Genomic DNA, 21,360 nt, shown 5'->3' with positions numbered 1-21,360 from the left:
TGACATCCATTTTTAATTAACTGCGTCAGAAATGACCTAATCAGAATATGTAAACATTGCAAACCCACGTTAATTCTCACAAGATAAGGTAATTAACCACTTAACCCCCACGCGTACGCCTTTCTCTGTCCCTTTTTCCATCCTTTCACCACCAGGGACAGAGAAATCCGTACTTTCTGCATCCCGCTCGCTCTAGCGCGCACTCCCGCTCGTAAACACGCCGCCGGCCACTCGCCCGGAGATCAATGAACGGGAAAATCCATTCCCGTTCGTTGATCTAAGCCCCGCAATGATCCGCTGCTTCTCCGATAAGCAACGCGATCATTGTGGAAAAAAAAACGTTCCCAGCTTCCTAGTACTTCCTGCAAGCGTCCGGAAGGACACTTGCAGGTCGCATTAAACAAAAAGTTACTGTTGCCATCTTGTGGCCAAATAGTAAAACTACACCCTAAAGCATTTTTCACATACAAATAAATTAGTTTTACACAAAAAATTAACTCCTTACCTCCCACACTCCCCAATTTTTTATTTTTTATTTTTTTGTAATTAAAAAAAAAAAAATTACAATTAAAAAAATACATAAATAGTTACCTTAGGGACTGAACTTTTTAAATATTTATGTCAATAGGGTATAACACTGTTACTTTATAAACTATGGGCTTGTAATTAGGGATGGACGCAAAACTGAAAAAAATGCACCTTTATTTCCAATTAAAATATTGGCGCCAAACATTGTGATAGGGACATAATTTAAACGGTTTTATAACCGGGACAAATGGGCAAATACATTTCATGGGTTTTAATTACAGTAGCATGCATTATTTAAAAACTATAAAGGCCAAAAACTGAAAAATAAAAAAAAATTTCCCACATTTTTTCCTATTCTCCCATTAAAACACATTTAGAATAAAATAATTCTTGACATAATGTCCCATCTAAAGAAAGCCTAATTGGTGGCAAAAAAAACAAGATATAGTTAAAGGGACTCCGAGCTCAACAAAAAATGCAAAATAGTACTCACCCGGGGCTTTCTCCAGCCCAGTGCTGGTCGGGAGGTCCCACGACGGCGTCCTGGCTCCTCTCCCAGTCCCCGCTCCGGAATGGCTGACCGGCGTGAAAGTACTGCGTATGCGCGATTAAAGTGCGCATGCGCCGTACTGCCACGCCAGCCGCCGTGATGACGCGAGGCGGCCGGCGTATGACGTCAGCCACGTCATACGCGGAAGAAGAAGCCCAACACTCAGCCAAGTGTCGCTGGTCAGCCATTCCAGAGCGGGGACTGGGAGAGGAGCCAGGACGCCGTCGTGGGACCTTCCGACCAGCACTGGGCTGGAGAAAGCCCCGGGTGAGTACTATTTTGCATTTTTTGTTGAGCTCGGAGTCCCTTTAATTTCATTGTGATAAGTAATGATAAAGTTATAGACGAATTAATGGAAGGAGCGCTGAAAGGTGAAAATTGCTCTGGTGGTCAAGGGGTAAAACCCCTCAGTTTTGAAGTGGCTAAGGAATTTATAAACAATAATATTATGATATATGTATTCAAAACATGATAAAGCATTGACGCATGGAAGCTTTAGCCAATCAGAACTTGGGAACCAGGGAAATTCCAGATTAGGCAGCCATATTGCATCCAATTACTATAAAAGTAGGAGCTGATAGCTCATAGTTTGCAGAAGCCCAACAATCTCCTGAGAAGACACATGAGGCAGAAGCTACCTTCCCACACGTGGATCTAGATGCTGAAGAGATGACAGAGAAGGGGTAATATGCTTAATATTCTGGTGATTTACTTTATTCATTTTTCAGCAATAAGTTCTGTTAAGATTTTAGCAAGAAATTTTCTTAAAAGCTATTTTTTATGCTATTTCTTTAAGAAGATTACTACAAGTTTTACACAACTACTAGATACACAGCTATTGATACAGATGAGACTACTTTTGATCTTATTCTACATAACACAACTGTTATATACTTTTTTGAATGTACTTAGAAGATTGATGATTGCTTGGCTATAAAGCCTTGATAAGATGGAATACTGTTAGAAGGAAACACTACTTGTAACTGTTCATATTTTGTATATATGCTGTATGATAAGCAAATACAATTTTTATATAAAACCATATACTGAGTGCTCTGATTCATTTCAAGGTACACCGTCAATCTATAATTACTGTTATAGAGGGTTCAGACCCCGCTATGCCGGATTTATATGATAGCAACGCTTTAAGGGCTGGTCCTTTACTGAGTTAGCAATCATGAAAAAGGCAAGAACCGCTCAGGTTTTTGACATTATAATGTCTGAGGCAATCTGTAGAATTACCTTGTCCTTTAAAATTGCAAGTCCAAACAGAAGTTGGAAAGTTCTGTGGGTAATAGTCCAACGGTAAATACCCAAATCCTTGATGTTATATGGATCGGCAAAGGAAGCCCTCTGACAGCCTGTGTCCAGCAATTTAACCCTCTCTCCGCTGGAGAGTGGGCATGGTAACAAGAGATGATTCCCCCATCTCAGAGCTACTTACCTATATATACCTCTGGCTGAGTGTGGCCCCTTGCCTTAGAGAGAGAGTTTGACATATATTCCAATTATGCCATAACTCTGTGGATGTCCGACTTATGAGGAAAAAAAAAAACATTTTAGACTGTCATCATGCGCTGAACCTATAGATATCAGTTATGCTTGTTTTACCACCTTCCTTGTCTAGGGAATTGATATTTCAGGGTGTGAACCAGCTATCCAAATCATTAAAAGGTGTATTGGCCTTGTCGCATTACACTCTGTGAATCGTGAAGGACTGTGACAAGCGGTTTTGAAATATTCATCCAATTATGACACAATGTGAATTTATATATACCAGAGTTGAATTGGTGGACAGTGAATTTAATCAGGCTTAAATAGATCACTTAAATAGATACTCCAAATCATGCTTTGTGTGCTCGATTTCGTGCAATTGCGCAGGTGGTGCAGGCAAATCCATGACAGAGCCTGCCTGTCCTTTTGAAAGATAAGCTTGAAGTTGCTTTTAAATTGAACATACAGTGGTTTGCAAAAGTATTCGGTCCCCTTGACGTTTTCCACATTTTGTCATATTACTGCCACAAACATGAATCAATTTTATTGGAATTCCATGAGAAAGACCAATACAAAGTGGTGTATATGTGAGAAGTGGAACGAAAATCATACATGATTCCAAACATTAAAGAGACTCTGTAACATCAAAAACCTCCCCTGGGGGTACTCACCTCGGGTGGGGGAAGCCTCCGGATCCTAATGAGGCTTCCCACGCCGTCCTCTGTCCCACGGGGGTCTCGCTGCAGCCCTCCAAACAGCCGGCGACAGACCCGACTGTAGCTTCAATATTTACCTTTGCTGGCTCCAGCGGGGGCGCTGTGGCTGCTTTCGGCACGGAAATAGACGGAAATACCCGATCTCCGTCGGGTCCGCTCTACTGCGCAGGCGCCGGAAACTTGCGCCTGCGCAGTAGAGTAGACCCGACGGCAATCGGATATTTCTGCCTACTTCGGAGCCGACAGCCGTCAGAGCGCCTGCGCAGGAGCCGGGAAGGTAAATATTGACGTCACCGCTGCACGGAGGGCTGCAGCGAGACCCCTGAGGGATGGAGGACGGCGTGGGAAGCCTCATTAGGATCCGGAGGCTTCCCCCACCCGAGGTGAGTACCCCCCAGGGGACGTTTTGTCGTTACAGTTCCTCTTTAAAAAAAAAAAATAGCTGCAAGGTGGGGTGTGCATAATTATTCAGCCCCCTGAGTCAATACTTTGTAGAACCACCTTTTGCTGCAATTACAGTCTTTTAGGGTATATCTCTACCAGCTTTGCACATCTAGAGGCTGAAATCCTTGCCCATTCTTCTTTGCAAAACAGCTCCAGCTCAGTCAGATTAGAGGGACAGCATTTGTGAACAGCAGTTTTCAGATCTTGCCACAGATTCTCAATTGGATTTAGATCTGGACTTTGACTAAGCCATTCTAACACATGGATATGTTTTGTTTTAAACCATTCCATTGCTGCCCTGGCTTTATGTTTAGGGTCATTGTCCTGTGTGAACCTCCGCCCCAGTCTTTTGCAGACTCCAAGAGGTTTTCTTCCAAGATTGCCCTGTTTGGTTCCATCCATCTTCCCATCAACTCTGACCAGCTTCCCTGTCCCTGCTGAAGAGAAGCACCCCCAGAGCATGATGCTGCCACCATCATATTTGCCAGTGGGGATGGTGTGTTCAGAGTGATGTGCAGTGTTAGTTTTCCGCCACACATAGCGTTTTGCATTTTGGCCAAAAAGTTCCATTTTGGTCTCATCTGACCAGAGCACCTTCTTCCACATGTTTGCTGTGTCCCCCACATGGCTTGTGGCAAACTGCAAACGGGACTTCTTATGCTTTTCTGTTAACAATGGCTTTCTTCTTGCCACTCTTCCATAAAGGCCAACCTTGTGAAGTGCACGACTAATAGTTGTCCTATGGACAGATTCCCCCACCTGAGCTGTAGAGCTCTGCAGCTTGTCCAGAGTCACCATGGGCCTCTTGACTGCATTTCTGATCACCGCTCTCCTTGTTCGGCCTGTGAGTTTAGGTGGACGGCCTTGTCTTGGTAGGTTTACAGTTTTGCCATGCTCTTTCCATTTCTGAATGATCGCTTGAACTGTGCTCCGTGGGATGTTCAAGGCTTTGTAAATCTGTTTGTAGCCTAAGCTTGCATTACATTTCTCAATAACTTTATCCCTGACCTATCTGGTGTGTTCTTTGGACTTCATGGTGTTGTTGCTCCCAATATTCTCTTAGACGACCTCTGAGGCCCTCACAGAGCAGCTGTATTTGTACTGGCATTAGACTACACACAGGTGCACTCTATTTAGTCATTAGCACACATCAGACAATGTCTATGGGCAACTGACTGCACTCAGACCAAAGGGGGCTGAATAATTACGCACACCCCACTTTGCAGTTATTTATTTGTAACAAATGTTTGGAATAATGTTTGATTTTCGTTCCACTTGTCACGTGTACACCACTTTGTGTTGGTCTTTCACATGGAATTCCAATAAAATTGATTCATGTTTGTGGCAGTAATGTGACAAAATGTGGAAAACTTCAAGGGTGCCGAATACTTTTGCAAACCACTGTATTTCGCTATTTAAGAGGTTATAATAATGTATTCTTAACTTACATGTTCACATGATTTGATGAGGGAGGTATTAGCAGCAGGTAGTAGCACGACTGTAGTAAAAGATGAGCAAAGTGAAAAATTGCCCTAAATGCCTGTATTTTTCTGTTCACATCGTTGATCACGTGTCCACTTGTGTGGGTTGTAGTCCCCCAATGACAGGGCTTCTGCCCTTTGCAAGCTCAGAGAGCAGTTGTGTTTAAACTCCATCCATACCTTTTCCCATTGTCTGTGCCCCCCCCCTTCTCTTTGAAACCCATAGGGGAAGGTTTGGGTGGCAGGTACTCTCCTTTGTAGAAGTAACAGCTTGACTATAACTTCCCCTCCCAGGACTTTGCCTGGCCTGAAGGACCGTGATATTTAATCCATCTGAGGTGTTTGCAGCAAAGTAAGGGCATTTACAGTTACATTTTTATTTGAAGGGGAAGGAAGGCACTATTTTAATAAAGATTTTGGCTGGCTAAGGTTTTTAATATGAACTTTACCTTTTATGGGAAGATTAAAAGGGGCACCAGGTACAATGCCAAGCTTATTAATACATATGCAGAGCTACTTACCTATATTTGCATTTTCTTCTTATCTGCTCTTTTTGGCAGCACAAATGTGAGCAGAGTTTTGTTGCTGGCAAGATGTGGAGAGGTGGGAGGGTACTCTGCTGGATAGCATCACCTGGTGCGCGGTGGCTGGCAGCCTCCAGAGTCCACATGGCAAAGCTAGTATCTACAAGAGGCTTTTGGATCCATTGTAGGCCAACATCTGGTGCTGATCAGTGCTTTCCTGCCAAGCATTACACCCAGTTACAAAAAGCAAAGACAGGTAACTAGCTCTTCGCTCTGTAGATTTAACTCTAAGTTGCATTTCTTCCTGGAGTCTCTTTTAAAGGAAACCTGCAGTGAGAGGATTACGAGGGCTGCCATCTTGATTACTTAATTACTTTTTCCACATGCCTGGTTGCTATTCCAATCAGTTGGTTTAGGTACCTCTTACAGAGTCCATTGTTCTCCCTCCTTACAGAATGTGTTGCTAGCGTCTGTACTCTATTAGACTCTGAGCTGATGCCTGAAGGGTTGACTCCTGGTCCCTGAGGGTGACAGAAATTGTGTGTACTCGCGCACAGTTATTGTTACTTGCAGGGATCAGTTCGAGGCTTAGTGCCGTAAAGGTGTCTAGCATAGCTGAAGCCTCATAATGCATTCCATTGTTATGGAGGAGCGAGGGTGGACAATGTAGTAGCATATGATGGTTTAAAATTTATCAAGTAGCGCTCAAATCTAGTTATTGTATCAACTCCACGTGCACTATGATGTCATACATTTTTGGAAAAACAGCAGTCAACCACCTCTGACGGAGATTGCCTGAGAGGCAGGGTGTGGCCATACACCCCGCAAGCGCAGATAGACCGTGGAGGTCTCAGCATCAGGGGAGTAATTACCCGTAGGGGGTAGCACGGTGTGTTGCACATTTTAGAGGTGGTTGACTGCTGTTTTTCCAAGAATTAGTGTGTTAATGTGTTAAAAACTGACGTTAAAGTGATTTTTTTTACAGGTTTCAGTAGCTGTTATTTTCGGGGGATTAAACTGATAACAGCAATGAAGGTGTTTTGTGGTCGGGTAAACCCTACCACAGGGGCACTTGACTGGGTGGAAGAAGATGAGGATTATGATTATCACCAAGAGATTGCCAGGTGAGGCTTCCAAAAGAGGATGATCAATGTAAGATTATAATGATTGCACAAATGTGAGAAATAGAAATGTTCATAGTTGGTATGCATGCACAAACATACTTGACATAGTAAATTTGATGGGTATATACATGGGCACACAATGGGTGCGAATGAGAGATCAAGCGATTGTGGTACTTTATGAGGGAGTCATCGGGGATCTTAGAGATTCAATTTGCTGTGACGGATGACTATTACCCACGTCATCGCGTATGGATACAGGCGTAATCGCATGCCTGAATCCACATCACGACATTGTGGAAATAATTGCTCATTGCTCAAAAAAAGTCACTGGTTGCCAGAAAAATTTTGTAGTGGGTATGGGCCTGTAGAGCCCATTTCCACAGTCTGTATGGGGGGGGGGGGGGGTTGTGCTGGAAGTATAAATGATTCTTTAGAAAACTGGAGTTGTCCACTTGAAGTCTAAATCATTAGTACGCATTATGTGGTCCTCTCTCCATAACCCCCCCCCCCCCCCCCCCCCCCCCCCCCGGTTTATTGGTCGACTGCATGAAATTAGATTTTATCATATGGTCCAGATGCAGTCTAAAGTTGTCACTGAAAAGTGTATTCTCTACTCTTTAATGGATTACCCTAAACGCCTAATGTAACATGCGCTTCTGCCTAGTGAACTGGCAAGTCTGGATGACAGAGCATTCTGTCTATAAAGCTTTTGATTGCACATGGGAGAGGTATGAGCTACCATGTCGGGAGAACTTTAGATATCGCTAAGTTAGTAGTTTTATCTCCAAATGCCTACAAAACATCTAACGACTTCCCTGACTAAATATGAATTGACCTTCATAGAGGGCCCAAGTAATCAGGGGTTAATCACTAAAACCTATATTTGCTTATTAAATTACAGTAGAATCCCTTATAGTAAACTCCAAGGGACCAGGAAAAGTAGTTTACTATTATATCAGAAATGTACTATATCAGAATTGGTCATACATTGTATATTTATATAAACGCATTTGCTGGGACCTGAGGACTGAGTTTACTATTTCCAAAGATTTACTATATCAGAGTCTACTATAATGAGATTCTACTGCATTGAAAGTATAGGTAGTCCCCAAGGTACAAACGTCAGACTTACGAATGCTTATTCGAATAGCCTGAACATAGGAACAAATCAAAAAGAACTTGTACCTGAGAAAACCGACTTTAAAAAATTCAAAGAAATAATGTTTTTAAAATCTGTAAAATGACATTTTACTGCTGTACACTATACTATTATTATTTAGTATTTATATAGCGCCAACATCCTCCACAGCGCTGTACAGAGTATATTATCTTGTCACTTAAAGTGTACCTTAAGTGTCCCAAAAAAATTGAGTTTTACTCACCTGGGGCTTACCTCAGCCCCCTGCAGCTGATCGATGCCCTCGACGAGTCGCTCTGATGCTCCGGGTCCCGCTGGCGGCCACTTCCGGTTTCGCCGTCAGGACCCGTCAGGCTGGGGAACGCGGCTGATACTACGCGTTCCCAGCCAAAATAGCACCCCTATGCGGCCATATGTCCGCATACGGGTGCCTATGCGGACATATGGCCGCATAGGGGTGCTATTTTGGCTGGGAACGCGTAGTATCAGCCGCGGTCCCCAGCCTGACGGGTCCTGACGGCGAAACCGGAAGTGGCCGCCAGCGGAACCCGGAGCATCAGAGTGACTCGTCGTGGGCACCGATCAGCTGCAGGGGGCTGAGGTAAGCCCCAGGTGAGAAAAACTCAATTTTTTTGGGACACTTAAGGTACACTTTAACTGTCCCTCAGCGGGGCTCACAATCTAATCCCTACCATAGTCATATGTCTGTGTATGTATTGTAGTCTAGGTCCAAGTTAGGGGAAGCCAATTAAGGCCTCTTGCACGCTGCAAGTGATTCCGATTCAGATTCCGCTTTTTAATCAGTTTTTACATCCGATTCAGATTCCGATTTGCAGTTTGCTCCCTGCACACTGCAAATCGGAATCTGAATCGGATGTAAAAACTGATTAAAAAGCGGAATCTGAATCGGAATCACTTGCAGTGTGCAAGAGGCCTAACTTATCGGTATGTTTTTGGGATGTGGGAGCAAATAGGAGCGTAAAGCTTGTCCTTTTACTTTTTGACGTTCATCTTTAACGCCCTTTCTAATTTTATTTTTAAGTGATTTGATGTTTCTTCCAGTGTAAAATGTACTATAAATTACTTTTTTTTCCCTATGTTACTATCACAGTAGGGAGTAAAAATCCAGCCAGCCTCTCTACTCATTTTACTCAGCATTTTGTCAGTTGGACAGAGAAACTGCAGTTCAGTAAGTGCTTTAAGAGAACCCTCAGGGCTCGTTTCCACTGTTGCGACGCGATTTCGCCGGCATTCCGACGCTTGTAAAAACGCATGCGGATGCGTTTCCGCATGCGTTTTTACCCGCGATTTTGCGTGCGATTTCGCATGGCAGGGTGCCATGCGAAATTAACCATGACACTGCCAGGGCAAAATAACATTGAAAAAGGTGCGAAATCGCGGGTAAAAACGCATGTAACAAACGCATGCGTTTTTACTATTAAATACATTAGCGGCGATTCGCACGTATTCCCGACGCAGGCGAATTCTGTGGGTCCCGTCGTGCAGATTTGTCCCGCCGCCAAATCGCTCCCGCACGCCGCACATGTGGAAACAGCCCCGGCCACTTCAGTGTAACAAGCGAATCCGCATCTCGTCGCCGCATGCGGATTCGCTATGGTGGAAACGAGCCCTAAGAATCTCCCATGAGGAGATGGACAAGTCCAAACCTGTTAGATTTTCACTACCTACTGTAAGTGGCAGCAACATAGGGAAAAAGTAAATTATAGTGCATTGTATTTTAGGAGACATCTACATTTTATATGCAGGTATTTAAAAAATGTACACTTTTTTTGCGATAGATGCCCTTTAATGTATACACTTTTTCTGGGTGGTACCTGATTTCTTGAACATATCTTCCAGATCATCATATGCTGATATGTTGCATGACAAAGATCGGGTAAGTATGATGTCTGCTGTTGATTATTGCGTACTGTGAAATAAAAATGTTGCTTTATTTGTACTTTTGCCTGCAGTTATACTCATGTGCTGTATGTAGATCCATGTACGCCACTGTAATAAATGGTGCTGTCTGTTTTCATGAATTAATGCTTATTTGTGACATACGTAGCTAGCAGATAGGACAAAGCTCTGGTCTTTCCTAATCCCACAGTGGAATCAAGTGTGGTGCAGGACGAGCCCTTACCACAAGGCCAGCCAGCATTACAATACTAAAATCCTACAGCTACTCCACTGTACATAAATAATCCTATATTTAAAAAGCTTGGGGGTACTGTCAGAAGTCACTAAAAATGGTTGACTGATTTGGCACAGTGGTCTCTAGTTAAACATTTAGGTATTTTTTTCCCCTCTGATTACAGGACAGAAAACTCAATTTTTTTTATCTAATGCAGTTACATAACACTAATGCTGGCCACAGACAAAAGGCAATACTATAGAGCATACATGTCAAACACTGCAGAGCCATCAAATTTGGCCCGCAAGTGGTTTTCTCATTTTGCATAATGTTTGGCCCCTCTAGACCACCAGAGAAGCTATATTGGAGGTGAAGCCCTAGATCACCAGCGAAGCCATATTGGGGAGGGAGGGAAAAGCACTAGCCACCAGGGAATTGCATAGGAAAGGTAGAGGGCCACCACACACCAGATAACTGTATAGATGAGGAAAAGGGGCTACTAGACAACAGGGAACTGTAAAGGGGAGGGAGAAGGCATTAGACAACATGGAATTGTATAGGGCATGGGTGTCAAACTCAAATACAAAGTGGGCCGAAATTGTACAATGGGACCTAGTCACAGGCCAATCTCAATGTCTATTGGCCACACCCTCCCTCATAAAGTTCCCTCCAACCCCTATACAGTTTCTTGGTGTCTAGTTGTCCTCCCTCCAGTTCCTTGGTGTCTAGAGGCCCCCACCCTCCCATCTACAGTTCCCTAGTGTTTAGGGCTTTCCCCCTACCTCGCCCATATGGCTTCCCTGGTGCTATAGGGCTTCACCTCCAATGTAGCTTCCCTTGTGGGCCTAACATAATGCAAAGTGGGAAAACCACTGGAGGGCCAAATTTTAAGGCTCTGAGGGCCAGATTTGGCCCGCAGGCCGGAGTTTGACATTTATGGTATAGGGGAAGGAAGGGGGCCATTAGACCCCAGGGAACTGTATAGGGTGGGTGGGGGAGGGGTTCATCACCAGGGAACTTTATAAGTGAGGGGGGTGGATACTAGACATTGAGATTGGCCCACGGCTTGGTTCCACTGTTCAATTTCGGTCCAATTTGAGTTTGACACCTCTGCTATAGGGCAATTAGTCATTTGTTTGTTTTTCTTTTTATCCGGAAGGATTTTATTTATAAGTGACACTAATGCTGGGAATACACCATGACATTTTTTGGCAGATAGATGGTTCAATAAATAATTTCCGTTAGGTCCGATCTGATTTTTGATTGTTTTTCTGATAGAAGTGAATGGAAAGCGATCAGAAAAACGATCGGAAAAACAATCGGACAGTAAATCTGCTGAAAAATCTCATCGTGTATTCCCAGTATAACTTTTTTTTTTTTTTTTTTTTTTTTTTTTTAGTGAATAGTGGTCTAATGCTATAGTACATAGTACACATATTATACTGCATATAAATAAGGGATACGTTACAAGCTTGATGGGAAATATGAATAGAGTAGTGTTATCTGTATGCAAATTAAGTAGTTAAACAGAAAGATGAATGCAACCACTGTGAACAGAAGTAAAGTAGTTGAATCTGGGTGAGCAAAAAGAGCTGAATGTTCATTGTATGTCACACTGAAATGGCTGCTGTGCGGACTTGCATTGAATTTTAACCCTTTTAATTAAAGAAAAATTGGAGACTGCGAGGAGGTTGTATATGCTATTACTATTACTTCTGTTTGTTGTGTTGCAGCAGAATGAAGCAGATTTCATATCAGACTGTCATTGCTGCTGTCTAGAATTAAGTTTTAAATGAATTTCTCAAGATCCGCACCATCAAGTGTAAATCTTAATTGATCAAAAGATAAAACACGATAAAACAGCATGGGTCAATGGTAGATGACGCACAGGCTTTTCGAGCTTCCACAGTCCTTTCTCAAATCATCATGAACCCACACTGTTCAATGCATGTTTTAACTTTTGATGAATAAAGATTTTAACTTTTGATTAATGAAGATTTATACTTGATGGTGCGGATCTTGAGAAATTGACTACGAGCACTCATCACTCCAGAGTGGATCCCTGCACATCATATTTTCCCTTTGGTGCAAGAACAAATTTGATTAGAATTAAGTTCGTTCAGCTGTTAAACCAAGAATATTGTTCTATGTTACTAATGCTCTATTTACCATTAGTACTTAACATACAATGAATTATCTTATAAGTTTATTTTCAGTTCAGATTTGATTTAACTGCTGATCCGGTTATCTAGAAATGCAAGAATTCAAGCAAACTAAGAAAATCCTCTCTAATAAAACCCCTGTGTCCCTGTGTGTGCTGTCTCTTTTTAGCTGGTTCAGTGCTTTTTGCTACTGCGCATGTGCGCAGCACGCACCCAGCCTCACAGAGACAGGAGGACAGGCCCAGGAAGCCGGCCGGACGTGTGAACAGGCGGCCGGGTGTGCGGCGGGTACGTTCGTTGCGGGGGGTGCGCGTGCGCAGTAACATGCGGCTGCCGGCGGCGAGAAACAGACCCTAGAGCCCGTTTTTAAACGGGCTTGGGTCTACTAGTATCTTATAACATAGAAGTATTCACTTCATTTTACTCAGAAAAATGACAGGTGTACTTTAACCACCCTGGCGTTCTATTAAGATCGCCAGGGCAGCTGCAGGAGGGGTTTTTTTTAATAAAAAAAAAACTATTTCATGCAGCCAACTTTCAGTCTTTTCAGCCCACTAGAGGGCGCTCCTATCCCGTATTTCTGATTGCCTCCGGCGATCCGCAGTAACAAGGAAGGCCGCAATGAGCGGCCTTCCTTGTTTCGTTTTGCTCGTCGCCATGGCGACGAGCGGAGTGACGTCATGGACGTCAGCCGCCTCCGATCCAGCCCTCAGCGGAACTGTTTGTTCCGGCTGCACAGGGCTTGGGCGGCTGGGGGAACCTCTTTCGCCGCTGCACGCGGCGGATCGCCGCGCTATGGCGGCGATCAGGTAGCACACGCGGCTGGCAAAGTGCCGGCTGCGTGTGCTGCTTTTTACAGGGAGCAAATCGGCCCAGCAGGGCCTGAGCGGCAGCCACCGGCGGTAATAGACGAGCTGAGCTCGTCCTTACCGCTAAGGTGGTTAACAAACCATGATCTTTAACTGCCATGATGGTTTTTTTTAGGGGACATTGGCTGCTGTTTACAAAGACTAAGCACATCACTATTTTATTATTGCCTAATATTATTGCGGCAGTGGTTAGTAATCCGAAGAGGATTTCACGCTTCTCTGACCAAACCATTATCCAATATGAAATTGCCTGTGTGTCCAGTAATCCCCCATCTTCCTGTACCTTGATAACTGTGAAATATTTGTTGTGTCCTACAGAATGAGAAGTATTACCAAGGTATTCGTGCAGCTGTGAAGAGAGTGAAGGAGAGAGGAGAGAAGGCCATTGTCCTAGACATTGGGACTGGGACTGGACTCCTGTCCATGATGGCAGTCACAGCCGGAGCAGATTACTGCTATGCCGTTGAGGTAAACAGTGTTTCTCAGTTTAAATATGTTTCATAAACTGGATCTCCAGTTTCTAACATGCCACAACTCTTGTGCCAGTTTTGATCATTGATTTTTGAAAGCACTTGTGAAACATTGGAGTTAAAGCACTAACAAAACCGTTTGTACCGTGTGCTATGTTTACCACTCAACTTTACACAAAATTTAGTTAATCATGCACAAAACCATTATCATGTGTTTAATAATCCGCTAATTGGTTTGTAATTTTATACCTAAATTAGTTATTCACATTAAAGAGACCAGGGTTCGAATCCTGGCCAGGTCAAGTACCTATTCAGTAAGGAGTTCAAGGCAAGACTCCCTAACACTGCAGGGTGGCCTCTTGAGCACTTTGAGGGCCTTTTTCCACTAGCCTGCGATTTGCGATTTGCTTCTGATCGCAAATCGCAAGGTACATTAAACTAATGGAAACTACAGCAGCAATTTCCATTAGTGCGATCTGATTGCGATGCGATTTTGGTCAAAGCGCAATCGTCGTCCTGCCGCGTTTTGTATGCGATTGAGCTGGACTATAATGAGTATAGTAGCTCAATCGCAATCGCATGGTGGAAATTGAAACGCGATTGCGATCGCGATTGGAATCGCGATCGCGATTGCGATCGCGTTTCATAGTGGAAAAGGGCCCTTAGTCCGACAGGAGAAAAGCGCTATACAAATGTTCGGATTATTATTATTATAATGTAGTGATGTATAGTAGAATGCAGTGAAGTATTCAGGATACCCACTTTTATGGTAGTGTTCCTGTTTTTTTGTTTTTTCCTGGTTTCAGAAACCCTTCCTCTATCTATATATTGCTGTATATTGGTATGTAGCCCCGTTCTCCCAGACCATTTTGGGAGACCAGGCAATCAATGTCTTCGGAAATCTCAGAAACTAAAATTCTGCAGGTCTTTACCTGACAGGAAAAAAGACCACGTGATAAGTTTCAAAATGTAAATCGGAGAGAGGAAAGACTTTACAGTGGGCAAACACTGACTTAATCTTTTATAAATCAATATTGTAGGAAAAAAAAAGCTTTTTTATTCATTGTTATTTTCACTACAATTCCTCTTGTTACGCCAATGTTTGTGTGACCAATAGTTCTGCATGAATGTAAAAATTTGCACCACCGTTATGGTGGCCATACATGGTACAATAAAAACGTTTGATTATCCCGTTTATTCGATCTAAATGATCGAATCGAATAAAAGTTGAAAATATTTTTTTTTTAATCAAGAAATTTGAACAATTATCCTGTTTTTTTTCGAGAAAAATCAGATCTGACATGCTGGACAGAATAATCAAACTAAATTATCTAATCGAAAAAAATGAAAAATTGTACCATGTATGGCCATCTTAACCACTTCAGCCTAACTGTCCAGTTAGGCTGCGCGCACTCCCGCTGGTCACGCGTTTTCCCGCGCTCCCCCCCCCCCCCCCCCCCGTGCGCGCTCTCGGTGGGGGCCGTTAGCCCAGCGATCAATGAAAGGGATTATAAATCCTTTTCACTGATCGGACCCCCCCCCGGAGAAAAGCCGACAGCGTCTCTTCAGACGCTTCGGCTTTTCTGAGATAAAAAAGTTCCCCTGCTTCTATCTTCTTCCTGGGAGCGAGCTCGATCGCTCCCAGGACTTTTTGACTGTGGCCATCTTGTGGCCAAATAGCAAACTACACCAAAAATCACCTTACATTGAATAAAATACATTTTTACACATGTAAAATCCCCTGCTTACCTCCCACACCAAAAAATACCCACATACAAGTTTTAATAAAAAATAAAATAAAAAATTACAATAATAAAATAAAAAAAACATAAATAGTTACCTAGGGGTCTAAACTTTTTAAATATTTATGTCAAAGTAGTATATCAATATGATTTATTAAATTATGGGCTTCTAAATAGTGATGGACGCAAATTGAAAAAATGCACCTTTATTTCCGAATAAAATATTGTCGCCATACATTGTGATAGGGACATAATTTTAACGGTGTAATACTCGGGACATATGGGCAAATACAATACATGAGTTTTAATTATGGAGGCATGTATTATTTTAAAACTATAATTGCTGAAAACTGAGAAATAATGAATTTTTTCCATTTTTTTCTTATTCTTCCTGTTAAAATGTATTTACAGTAAAGTGGCTCTTAGCAAAATGTACCACCCACAGAAAGCCTAATTGGTGGTGGAAAAAACAAGATATAGATCAATTCATTGTGATGAGTAGTGATAAAGTTATTGGCAAATGAATGGGAGGTGAAAGTTTCTCAGATGTAAAAAAATTCTCAACCCTGTAGGCTGAAGTGGTTAAAGGGTACCTGTACTGAGTAAAATTATTTAAAATAAACACGAGGTAACTTCAAATAAACATTACATAGTTACCTTGCCATCAGTTCCTCTCAGAAGCTCACCATTTTCTTCTGACAATGATCCCTTCCAGTTCTGACAAGATTTTGTCAGAACTGAAATATATCAGTTGCTGTCAGTTACAGCTGAGAGGAGAACTGATGTGTCCATGTTTCCCAATGGCTCAAGTGGGCGATGCTACAGTTTAACTGTGTGCTGACCAGAAAGTGTTATGGTGTAATGGCCATTTTCAAAATGGAGGACGGAGAATTCCATTGATCACAGTGGACAAACAGGAAGCAGGAGAGGAAAAAGAGATTGAGGAGTAGACTACACAGACGGTAAGTATGACTTGTGTATGTTTATTTTGACTTTTAATTTTCAGTTCAGGTTTTCTTTAATGCTGATATTACACTCTTATGGTATCTTATTGTTTGCAGTTTTACATTTGTAAAAACTTTGCACACTGCAACACACATGCAAAAAAAAACCCACACACCTTGTTTTAATGACACAGAAATTGGCGTCATGACCTATGTATAAAACCAGGTGTCGTTGACTGGATCTTATAACCACAACTGTGGTTACTCTTTCAGGTGTTCAAACCTATGTCAGAGGCAGCTGTGCAGATAGTAAAGGCCAATGGCTTTGCTGGCAAGATCAAAGTTATTAACAAGCATTCAAAAGAGGTGACAGTGGGACCTGGTAAGTGGAAACAAGATTTAGGTCTCTTACTAAAGCGTAGCTCACATTTGTGCGGGGTGTGATGTACTAAACAAGCTTTGCAGTGAAATGAAGTATAAACAACTAAGTATAAACAACCACATGTCAGATGTATGATTTGTTTCTCTTGAGTATCATATTTAACAGTGGATGAAAAAGATCCCCAAAAATTCAGATTTGACCTGGGTGGCCTTTGCTGATAAATATGGGACTGAGCCTGAAAATCAGGAATTGGATTAGTTTACTATATTCTAACCCCTCTGCCAGGGTGAAAGCCAATTATGTCCTATCAGATTCGTTTTCCATTGCTAATGGCACACTGCTGGGGTGCCCCCTTTCTCCGATCATATTGATCCTTACCCTGGAGCACTTTATGAATATAATTAGGGGGAATCCCAACATGCATGGTATTAGAATTGGGCAGCAGTAACATAAGGTCTTTGCGTTAGTGGATGAGCTGCGTTTCTCCTTAACCCAACCATTGATTTCCCTCCCTAATCTGCTACAGGACTTCCAACACTTTGGTTTAATCTCAAACCTTAAAATTATTCAAAATCATCGCTCCACAATATTCCCCTACCACCCAGTGCAACAATGTAAATCCCACTTTCTCTTCCAATGGAACCCAAGGGCCATTACCCACGTCTGCACATCCCTTCACATTTAAAAAGATTTGTTCAAGATGAGCTATGCCTCCCTCATGCCTCAATTAGATCATTACCCTTCTAGCTGGGGTAAGATCAAGGGTCTGTCCTAGTTTGGCTGGCTATTGGCCATTAAAATGACATTACTTTCCAAATGTGTATACTGCTTGCAGACCATACCCATCCAGGTTCCACAAGCAAACTTTAAAACTGTGCAGAAAAGGATTCATGCTTTTATATGGACTAATAAGAGGGTTCGACTTAGCTCTGTAACCCTTTTCAGACCTAAAGTAAGGGAAGGTGTGGACTTCTCATTTGGTTAAAATATTTGACTGGATGAGCTTCAGCCCTCATAAATATTGGATTTAAATAGAGAATTCCATGGCAGACAGGCCACTCGTTCCTCTAAAACAACGAGTGGAGCGCTCCTATGGTTTATTACCCTTTTATTCACATATATCAGTATTGTACGTATAAGAAGATAATGAAATTGAGCTTATCTCAGTCAGCGGCAACCTTCCCACTCGACTTCCACCGTAGCCAACGGGGATAAAAGATCGATAAACCACCCAATATGTGGAGCACCTCTGCTAGCTGACTCTGTGTGCTATCGGTCTGATGATGTTTCGACACATCGACGTCTTCCTCAGATCTTGTGACCTGAGTCAAGACATTCACATGAACTGAGGAAGACACTGTTGTGACAGAATGCTTCTTCAGACTGATAACAACACACAATGGCTTTCATTCATAAAGCATTTCCGCATGCGGAAATGCTGAAAACAGCTGAATTTACCGAACACTTAGCAAAGTGTTTATTCATAAAAGCTGTTTACGGCATGAAAAGCTGACATTCCTGAGCAGAGCGATAAATTACCGCCATGTGCGGTGATTATGTTAACAAATGTCACCATATGCCAATTCATATAGATTAGAGCAAGCGGTGTCAGCACGGAGATTACCGCTCCCTTTGAAGTAGCGATAACCATGCGGAGAACAGCTAAGCTAATTAGACAGACCTCCCAGGCAGCAGCTGCAATGAGAGCAGAGCAAAAAAAGACATTCCGGAATACCAAGGCTGTGTTTTTTAACCCCTTGGGTACCTGTTTTCAGATATATTTCACATCAGAAAGCCTGCATGTGTAAAAAAAATTTTGAAGTTCCTCTAAGTTGTGGCAATTAAATAGATTGTTTAGAAAGACTAATTGACAGATTCAGCGCAGATTCAGGGCAAGGAGAGCCAGTTTTTAAAAAATACACGTGTAAAGGGATGCTGGGGCTGCCTCTTCTATAGTAACACTGTCTCTGGAGGAGAAAATGTATCACCTCGGCAGCTTCTCATGTTACACAAACATACCGCCAGCCTACCGCCTGCCTAGTTCGGGAAAACACCGAACTTGTATCGCAACTGTAAACATTTTTATGAATGAGCACACAGAAGTCTAAACTACCGAATGCTGTATTTTCCCGCACAGATTTTTTTTACCGCAATGCTTTTATGTATGATAGTAGCAGAGGAGCTCCACATATCGAGCGGTTTTTGCATCGCTTATCCCTGATGGCCGCAGTAGATGTCAAGTGGGAAGGTTGCCTCTGATTGCGATAAACTCTATTTCATTATCTTCTTAAAGGTGCAATACTTTATGCATTATTGTGAGTAAAAGGGTGATACACTATAGGGAGTGCTGTATTCCTTGTCGTTTCAGCATCACAATTCATCCCTTGTTGTTAAGGATAATAAAAAAAGGAGACACCGAGAGCCCAATATGGTGTAGTATGCTGAGAGTAAATGTGGAAAAATGTAATGTGAGATGGTTATACTCACAAACGAGGGTTACCGCTGAGGCAACCACTGTAAATGCAGGTGAGGAGATTAGACCTGTCCTCACTCAGGGTTAAGGTGTCACTCTCTGTAGATTGGAAGAAAGTAGGGGTGGGTCCCCCTTCCACCAAGGGAGGACACTGTAATGACGTGATGACCAAAGGCGCCAGCAGAATAAAAACAGTAATTAAAAGTTTTAAAAATATGCTGGGAGGCAGTGGTGGACTTGCCTCCAAAAGCAGTCTCAAATGGTAGCTGCGCACAAAAACACTGGCAATCTGTATTCCACACTCCAAGTGGTAAGCGACACTCCTCCTTGACAGGGCAGGCAAAATGCTCCACTTCAGTGAGACACCACCACCGCACCCCAAGCAGTGGCCACTCACTGTTATAAAAGACCCTCAGTTAGATGGGTCCACAGTGCTTGTGGGGTCATCTGGCTGCCCTCTGCCGTTTGGAGAAAAGATCTCTTCCTCACCACTCACTGTTACAGTTGCTGGTTCTTTTCACCTCAGAAAGACATATACCAGAGCTCCCATAGCGTAAAATTGTATAAAAGGTTTATTAATAAAAAAGTTGCACATTTACAAACATATCCAGGGTATTTTTGCATAGAGTTTTCATGGGCTCCACCCCAACCGTTGGCCGCCGGGTTGGCTGTAGAGCGCTGTTTCTTTCGCCTTCCCGTCCACGTCCCTCCCCTCGGATAGTGATAAGGCCGCGTGTACTTGACCGGTTTCGTCGCTCTAGGCGACTCCTCAGAAGCATGCGCAGCCTGCGCCTATCTGTTTTAAATACCCTCTGCCTGGTTAAAATCGCCCCCCTCCCCTCCCTCCCTAACCCGGAAATCGTACCCCTTTCTCCAATGGCTGCCGTCCGTGTACCGGAAGTGACCTTCCCGGCCACTGGGCGGCACCTTCATGCGTCCCAAGGTGGTTCTCGTCTCGCCCAGTAGGACGAGTTCTTGCTCTCCTTCCCATATGACGTCATCAAATGCTAATTCCCACGGCTCCCTAGCTAGTGGGAGCTGCGCACACCATCTGTTCAGCGCGCATCTCCGCCACTGGGAAGGAGAGCGAGAACTCGTCCTACTGGGCGAGACGAGAACCACCTTGGGACGCATGAAGGTGCCGCCAGGCAGAGGGTATTTAAAACAGATAGGCGCAGGCCGCGCATGCTTCTGAGGAGTCGCCTAGAGCGATGAAACCGGTCAAGTACACGCGGCCTTATCACTATCCGAGGGGAGGGACGTGGACGCAGGGGGAAGGCGAAAGAAACAGCGCTCTACAGCCAACCCGGCGGCCAACGGTTGGGGTGGAGCCCATAAAAACTCTATGAGAAAATACCCTGGATATGTTTGTAAGGGTGCAACTTTTTTATTAATAAACCTTTTATACAATTTTACGCTATGGGAGCTCTGGTATATGTCTTTTTTAGGTGAAAAGAACCAGCAACTGTAACAGTGAGTGGTGAGAAAGAGATCTTTTCTCCAAACGGCAGGGGGCGGCCAGATGACCCCACAAGCGCTGTGGACCCATCTAACTGAGGGTCTTTTATAACGGTGAGTGGCCACTGCTTGGGGTGCGGTGGTGGTGTCTCACTGAAGTGGAGCATTTTGCCTGCCCTGTCAAGGAGGAGTGTCGCTTACCACTTGGAGTGTGGAATACAGATTGCCAGTGTTTTTGTGCGCAGCTACCATTTGAGACTGTATTGATTTGTATAATTTATAGCAGCGCACCACCGAAAGTAGTATCACCCATTATTGATATCAGCGCAGTATTTGGAGTTTTACCTCCAAAAGCAGACTAGACAACTGTCTGACTTAAATAAATAGATACTTTATTGGTACCCCAATAGATGCAACGCGTTTCACAGGACAAGGCCTGCTTCATCAGGCAATAAGGTAGGGGACAAATTGTGGACAAAGGCACAGAATACATTGCTATAGTGAGCCACATAGTGTAACTTACATACAAATTATCGTACAGATAATGGAAATATCAACAAATGTTGAATATTGTGCAAACTGTTGCAGGAGTGTTACATAAGTGTTGCATGCAGTTTGTTGCAGGCGTGTTACGTAAGTGTTGCATGTATGTTTGTATGTATATACATAGAATTGCCACGGACGGCCAATCAATGAGCACCTAAATATGGAGGCCAATGTTAGGTGC

At 43.2% G+C, this 21,360-nt stretch overlaps 1 protein-coding gene across 3 annotated transcripts in view; it reads left to right on the top strand.

The window, feature by feature from the left end:
• The window catches only part of PRMT7 (protein arginine methyltransferase 7), a 162,759-nt gene that overhangs the window by 1,398 nt on the left and 140,001 nt on the right, over window positions 1-21,360 (top strand). For all 3 annotated transcript variants that reach the window (XR_011024816.1, XR_011024815.1, XM_068260746.1), the window contains exons 2-5: window positions 6,723-6,861; window positions 9,860-9,896; window positions 13,483-13,632; window positions 16,594-16,702. Coding sequence is in view for 1 of the 3 variants with exons in the window: in XM_068260746.1 (XP_068116847.1) it covers window positions 6,767-6,861; window positions 9,860-9,896; window positions 13,483-13,632; window positions 16,594-16,702 (391 nt within the window). In the remaining 2 variants the exon portion in view is untranslated. The remainder of the gene's footprint in view (window positions 1-6,722; window positions 6,862-9,859; window positions 9,897-13,482; window positions 13,633-16,593; window positions 16,703-21,360) is intronic.

The sequence above is a fragment of the Hyperolius riggenbachi genome, chromosome 11, assembly GCF_040937935.1.
Source record: "Hyperolius riggenbachi isolate aHypRig1 chromosome 11, aHypRig1.pri, whole genome shotgun sequence".
NCBI lineage: Eukaryota > Metazoa > Chordata > Amphibia > Anura > Hyperoliidae > Hyperolius > Hyperolius riggenbachi.
This window is presented reverse-complemented; position numbering and strand designations above follow the sequence as displayed.